Source organism: Microcaecilia unicolor, chromosome 3 (genome assembly GCF_901765095.1).
Source record: "Microcaecilia unicolor chromosome 3, aMicUni1.1, whole genome shotgun sequence".
NCBI classification, from domain to species: Eukaryota; Metazoa; Chordata; class Amphibia; order Gymnophiona; family Siphonopidae; genus Microcaecilia; species Microcaecilia unicolor.
Window position 1 is genome coordinate 396,572,443 of NC_044033.1, and position 7,757 is coordinate 396,580,199.

The following is a 7,757-nucleotide window of genomic DNA, read 5'->3' on the forward strand; positions in this document are numbered from 1 at the left end:
AACATCAAATGGACAGCAATACCTTGTACCGACCATCACAAACTGAACCTAACTCTAAATTGGCAGAAGAAGGGCTCAAACAACACACCAGAACGTACTACTTACACTACAAGAGGGCAAATCGATCCACAAATATTCTGACAATAAATATACGACAACAAATGGACAACACACACTGATTCCATACGTTATCTCAACCACTGGGATGACAGATGCAACAGAGTACTAAACAAAATAGCACCCTTAAAGACAAAATACTATACCATGATTCAGTGACGAACTAAAAAAACTCAAAACACAATCTCGAAAACTTGAACAAGTATGGAGAAAGACAAAAGATGAACACAAACTCAACGCATGGAAACAAATACATAGAAAATATAAATATGCAATAAAACAAACCAAAGGGTCCTACTACAAAACCAAATTAGGATCGGACTACAAAGATATGAAGAAACTCGTAAATAAGTTACTAGACACCACCCCTATCACCACAACCAACACAGACATCCCACCCGCAGACAAAACCTGCTACTTTAACGAAAAAATAATAAAACTACGCAGCACACTTCCTCATCACAATACCGACATCGAAATCTTCTTCAACGATCTGGACCCATCCTCCGAAGGATACCCAGCTGACCATATTTGGACAACATTTAATCTCCTCAGCACCGAATCAGTTACACAAGCGACTCGCAGGTTCGCCAAGACTCACTGCAAACTGGATACATGTCCCAGTCATCTACTCAAATATGCCCCAGACTGCTTCATTACAGACCTTACATCCCATCTAAACTTCATGTTACAATAAAGTCTCTTCCCTGAGGAACATGGCAACATCCTACTCACCCCAATACCATAAGACGCCAAGAAAAACACAAATGATATCACCAATTACCGCCCAGTTGCGTCTATCCCATTAGTAGTAAAAATGATGGAGAGCTTCGTGACTAAACAGCTTATGGAATACCTGGACAAATTCTCAATACTACATAATTCACAATCAGGATTCCGATCCCACCATAGCACCGAAACTGTCCTAGTCACCCTCCTGACCAAATTCAAGAAGGAGATTGCCACAGGCAAGAGCATACTCCTCCTCTTCCTCCTCCAATTCCACATATCGAGCGCATTTGACATGGTAAACCACAGCATACTACTAAGAATACTAAGCCACTTCGGGATTGAAGGAAACGTACTTAACTGGATCAAAGGCTTTCAAACCACCAGAACTTATCAAGTAAAATCAAAGTCAAACATATCGTTACCATGGAAAGCAGTCTGTGGAGTACCTCAAGGATCACCATTATCACCAATACTCTTCAACATGATGATAATTCCGCTGGCACAGTCCTTATCCAAGTGAGGCCTTAACCCATTCATTTACGCAGATGATGTTACACTATACATCCCCTTCAGATATGATCTGACAGAAATAACCAACAAAATCAACGATAGTCTAAACATCATGGACTCCTGGGCAAACTCATTCCAACTGAAACTGAACACCGAAAAAACACACTGCCTCATCCTCTCCTCTCCATATAACAAATACAAACCCACAACCATAAATACTCCAGGACATACCCTACCTACCTTGGACAGTTTGAAAATACTCGGTGTCACACTTGATCACAACCTAACCTTCAAGAGCCAAGTAAACTCTGTAACAAAATGTTCTCTGCAATGTGGAAGCTCAAACGATTAAAACCTTTCACTTTTCGATGCCTAATACAGTCAATGGTCCTAAGCCATGCAGACTATTGCAACGGAATCTACGCGGGCTGCAAAGAACAACTCGTGAAAAAACTCCAGAGCGCCCAAAATACAGCAGCCAGGCTGATATTCAGCAAAATACTCTTCGAAAGTTCCAAACCCCTCCATGAAAAGTTACATTGGCTCCCAGTCAAAGAACGGATCATCTTCAAAATTCCACAAAATCATATACGACATAGTCCCAGGATACATGATAGACCTTATTGACTTACCAATAAGAAACAGATCGTCAAGATCTTACCTAAACCTACACTACCCAAGTTGCAAAGGACTGAAATACAAAACAACTTACGCAGCCGGCTTCTCCTACATAAGCGCACAACTATGGAATGGGCTCCCAAAAGCTGTGAAAACAATTTACGACCACTTGAACTTCAGGAAATCACTAAAAACCAACCTCTTCAAAAAGGCCTACCCCAACGACCCCATGACCTGCCAACACAGCATGACTATGATCGAACAGCACAACATGCAATCTTCATCCATTCCAACCCCTCACTTATACCTCATACAATCACTATACAACTTTGTATTTGTTAACCACCGACTGGGCAAACGCCTTTGACGGTACTATGTAAGCCACATTGAGCGTGGGAAAATGGGGGGTACAAATGCAACAAACAAAATAAATAAAAATAAATAATTCAAATCAGTTCTAATGATGCTTTGCTTTGCTGTGCTGCACTGTACGGGATCTCCCTTTCGAGCCGTCTCTTCACTTCTATGCAACTTCTTTTGTGCTCTTTTGCTTTTACACTGACTGTTCTACCAGACGCTCAGCTTTTGATTGTATATTAGCAACAAGGGCGTTTCTCGTGATTATTTCAAAGTCACGTTGTATCTGATACTCTTAAAAGTCGCAGCTGTCCCACCCGCCCTCCGTCGTCGACTGCCAGTGGGCCGGGTCACCTGCATTGAAATCACAGTGCCTCTCACCTCCATGTGAATGCGCAGCAGGGTAGCAGATCGCCTCCCTTCGAGCCTCCATGTATCCCACCCTTGTCTGACGTAACTTCCGCGAGGGCGGGACACAGGAAGGGAAGGAGGCCCGAAGGGGAGCGATCTGCTGCCTGCAGCACTTTCACACAGAGGTGAGAGGTGCTGTGATTTCAATGCAGGGGGCCCAGACTGGTGGCGGACAGAGGGGGGGGGCGGGTGGAGGAGGGGGCCAGGGGATGGCCTTGGCCCGGCCCGGTCTCTCAGCCGCCCTGCTTTGGTCACATACTGTTCATGTTTCTCAATAAACAGATTTGGGGGGGGACAGCTGTGTATTCAACTAGATGGTGCAGAGGGTCCTAGGTTCAGTTCCTGTATTGAATCTAATTCACTTGGTTAACTGAGGCTGGGGATGCTTTTCAGGCTGTGTTCATCTAAGAGGAGGGAGTCATGATGATCAATAAGAGCAGGGTGTCTTTATAGAAGTGTTTCTGAAACCTGTCCTGGAGCAGCACAAGCCAGTTATTTTGTGTGTGTGTGTGTGGGGGGGGGGGGGGGGGGGTTGTATATAATAGAGGTGGTAGGCATACAGATGTCTCCTGCATATTATTATCAATAGAAATCAAACAAAATAAAACATGGAAAAGAAAATAAGATGATACCTTTTTTATTGGACATAACAATACATTTCTTGATTAGCTTTCGAAGGTTGCCCTTCAGTTACTGTTAACTTGTCAGCTATTTTTTCAGTCTTGACATACCTTATCAAATTAATTTTTTTGTTTTGTTTCCTGTAGATATATCAGAAAATTCCGTTGTCAAACCCTTCATCTAAAAAAACACAAAGGATTATTCTCTGCATCAGGAACTTGAGTTTGCCTAATGGCACACTGATTTCCCGCAATCATTTCTCACCAGTCTATTTGTCGTGTGCTATGCTTTTGGCAGCATTGAGTTGGCAGTACCTAAGTGCAATGTCCCAAGCCTCTGATGAATATGTTCAAGCCAGTGAGAACTGAGAGACAAGGAAAGAGTTCCAGGAATCTCCTAGGATCCCAGATTTGACATGCTCATTGTGTTCCAGTGTCCTTTCATGTAGGCTAATGCTGCCACATTTCTCATCTGCCTCATACCAGATGACTACCATATAGGATGAAGAGCTGCTGGCCCAGGCCTAAAAGAATTGGTACTCGCCTAGATCTACAGAACATATTACGTTTTTGGAGAAGTGTGATGCATGGTCTTTATCTGAAGACTGCAGTACTTGAATAGTGTACAGTGAAACCACATTAAGGTTTCAAGAGAGACTGTTTACTTTATAAATATGAACATTTGACATTCATTCCGGGAGATGTTGGTTTTCAGTGTATGTCCTTCAGAGCCTTGATTTCCCCCCCCCCCCCCCCCCTTTTTTAGATCAAGCTTTAACTCGTTATCTCTTTTTTTGCATTTGTGAATGTTTGACTTTGTCATGCCTTCTTTACATCGTATGGAAATGGTCTCCATCGACTGATGATCGCAGCTTCCTTTGCAGTACAGTTTTGTTTTCTTTTTGATTTGTTTTCTTTATGGCATAGTTGATCATTATTAGTACAGCATATGTTGTAGAGTGTCTCCTCCCCCTTATTATTATTTTTTTAATTTGCTTTTCTTAGTTCTTTTTAAGCAGCTACCAAAGCTGTTCCCCAATAGCTGCAGAAAGGATTCTGTAGTGCTGATCATAGCATGAGCAGTTTTTTTTCTACTCGTACTAATGGCACAGATGTTTAATAGTCCCAAGTAATGACTGACATCGGTTGGCTTGAAGATTTATATTCTTTCATCTCGCTGAACTGGTGTAGATCTTCAGCACTATAAGGGCTTTGCCTGCTATTGAAATGTGTTAGCGAGAGGCGAGGGAGGTGGTGTAGTCTTTTAAAAAATTTTAAGGGGAAGACAACCTGATCTCAAAATATATTTTATTTGAGTTGGGTTAATTTTAAGATCCAGTCAGCTAAGTAGGTGGTAATGTTTCATTTAGAAACCAAACAAAACCCCTAATAAAGGGAAATGTTAAAATTGTCATTTTTACCAAAGCTGCTGTTCATTGTTAATTTCATTTTGGTAGTGATCTTCCTAGTCCTAAAAAAGATGTAATAGGAATTTGTGATAATTCGTTTTAAATCCCAGTATGCTAGGAAAAAAAAAAAGCTATATTTTATTCTTGGTATCCTTGCTGAAACCATGTAACATGTTGGCTCTGCACAAGTTCTAACAACTTTGCTATAGTGTATGATACACCAGCAGCATTGAGAGTGATACAAAATAGATATGTGAGTACAGTAACTTGAAAGAATCCTGCCCCAGTAAGATACAATGGTGATTGATAGGAAACAATGTACAAATGCCCTTCAGTAGCATACAGTGTATTTAATGCATGCATTCATAGGGAAAATGCAGTTACTCTATTACTAGTAATACTCATCTGTAGAGGAACAGGGTTCCAGGGTATTCTCTGGATTCATGCATGTATAAGTGGTTTTAAAGCGCAAAGTACAAGCAGCGTATAAACTGTATAATAAATGGGAGGAGGTGTTGAACTAAATTTGGCAAGTGATATAAAATACGTGGAAAAATGCTTGAGAATTGCAAATGAAGGCTCATGATGCCAGTTCCCACTTCTGGTCCTTTCTGATGTGCCAATGATCAATAGCAAACGGGCGCTAGAGGTGTTTAGCACTGTACTAGCACCTGTTTGCTTACTGCCCCTTGATCAGAGTCCCCAAGTGCATGAAACAACGCACTCACGTGAGCTCTTACCGCAAGTAGCATGCAGCTGCATGCTAAACTGAGCTCTTACTGCAAGTAGCAATCAAATGCATGCTAAACACATTCCTCCCCAATGATCAGTGGGCAGCACGCCAAACATTTCACTGTCTGTGGGAAAACCGTATGCCAACTCAGAGCTGGCATTAAGGTTTGCAGACCATTGGGGAGGAATGGTGAGCCCTGTCCAGCATGCATTTGCATGCCAGCAGGTCCCCCATTTCCCCCAATATAAACATCCCAGTGTTTATATTGGGGGAAATGGGGGACCTCCAGTCCCCCCCCCCCCCCAAAAAAAAAAAAAGAAAGTAGCCATTAACATGCCAACTCTCCAGTGTGACGTCTGCAATGGTTGTTCTAGTATTTTATAAAGACGGGCATCTGTGTTTTTTATAAGATAGCACCAAGGGCCCGATGCCGAGAAGCAAATGTGGGTGCTAGAGGCTATTAGTGCTGGACTAGCGTCCGCATTTGCTAGCACCAAATGCTGAGAACCGGCGAGCGCATGGACCAACAAGCTCACCAGCTCCCAGCGTAATGAGCATACAAATGCACACAGATGGGCTGATTCCCTGTTCCTCCCGAGTGCTCCACAGACAGCAACCAAACAAGGGCGCTCTTTCTGCTGCCAACCCTATGCTCACTTGGAGCTGGTGTTAGGATTGTGCTGAACCATCGCCTGGAATAGGGAAGGAAGCAAAAGGTGTCAGAATAAGTGAAGGGATTCATCTTAACCTGGAGAAGTTTTAAAATTTAAGATTCTTCCACATTGGAGCCCTCTAAACTGTTTCAGATCTTCCATGCACTACCTGCTTCTCTCCTGTCCTCTATTTTTTTTCTAGCTAAAGCTTCCTTTCCTATTGGCACAACAGAATGGTGGTGGGGGGGGGGGGGGTTCAAAGAGGTTTCTTTCGGCTTTCATCCCTGGTCAGCACCTCTTCCTCCTCCACTTAAGTGCTGTGCTTAATGCAGAAGGCCCTAATGCTTAACACTGTGAGTGCGCCTAAACTTGCATCTCATTAGCATTGACCAATTAGGGAGTTCCTTTGCTACATTGTTCCATACAGTACTGGTGTTTTGAGCACTGGGGCCCAAAATGGGCACCGTCCTGTCCAGTTAACCTAGATGCTACCCTCTGAAAATCAAATGCAAATGTGTACTAAGAGAAATGGTGGTTAATATTCTGAAAAAATTCCTAAAGTGCATGCTTTAAAAACACCTGTATAATTTTTGTATACATGGCTTACAGTGCCTGCTTGACTTTTTCTAGAATATTGTCTGAAGGGGGTTCTTAAGTTGATGTTGAGTATGTTGGCTTATTGCATATGTTCTAGAATACAATTGGATTTTATCCTTATTGCTAGTTTTTTGTTTGTTTTTTCTTTAACCCTGACTGTATCCTTCTGCATTTTTTAAGTTTGTCTTGTTTGTATAGTGTTTTACTGATGAAACACTTGAACAGTTTTACTGACTACCATGTAAGAGCACATAATGTGACGTTATTGGAATACATCTCAAGATACATTTAGCATTGTTTTACAATGTGTAATAGTTTTTATGAATAAATTGTGAACACTTATGAACTTTATTTTCCTTTGGAAGTTTTTAAATTTAAGGGTTCGGTTTGAGTACCTACTACTACTACTGGTATTTATCATTTCTATAGTGCTACTAGACGTATGCAGCATTGTACACTTGAACATGAAGAGGCAGTCCTTACTCGAAAGAGCATACAATCTACTCAGGACAGACAAACAGGGCAAATAAAGGATAAGGGAATTGCTATGGTAGGAATGGTAAAACATACATGAGTACTGAACAGGGGTTAGGTGTTAAAAGCAGTATCAAAGTTGGGCTTTTGGCCTAGATTTGAAGACGGCAAGAGATGGAATTTGACGTACTGGCTTAGGAAGTCTATTCCAAGCATATGGTGCAGTAAGATAAAAGGAACAAAGTCTGGAGCTGGCAGTGGAGGACAAGGGTACAGATGAGAGTTCCTGGGGAGGAGTGTAGGGGGAGATAAGAGTGGAGAGGTACTGAGGAGCTGCACTTGTAAGTCAATAAGAGGAGTTTGAACTGTATGTGGAAATGGATAGGGAGCCAATGAAATTGAGGAGCGTGCTAATATGAGCATAGCAACACTGGTGGAATATAAGTCTTTGCAGCAGAGTTTAACAGATAGAAGGGGGAGAGAGATGGCTTAGTTGGAGACCTGTGTAGTCTAAGCGAGCAGTGAT

At 42.1% G+C, this 7,757-nt stretch overlaps 1 protein-coding gene across 5 annotated transcripts in view; it reads left to right on the forward strand.

Moving 5' to 3' along the window:
- Nucleotides 1-7,103, forward strand: part of FDFT1 (farnesyl-diphosphate farnesyltransferase 1) — a 123,964-nt gene extending 116,861 nt beyond the window's left edge. For all 5 annotated transcript variants that reach the window (XM_030198721.1, XM_030198722.1, XM_030198724.1 and 2 more), the window contains one exon: nucleotides 3,513-7,103. In XM_030198721.1, the coding sequence (XP_030054581.1) occupies nucleotides 3,513-3,734 (222 nt within the window). In that variant the 3' untranslated portion in view covers nucleotides 3,735-7,103. The remainder of the gene's footprint in view (nucleotides 1-3,512) is intronic.
- Nucleotides 7,104-7,757: the final 654 nt, after the last annotated feature.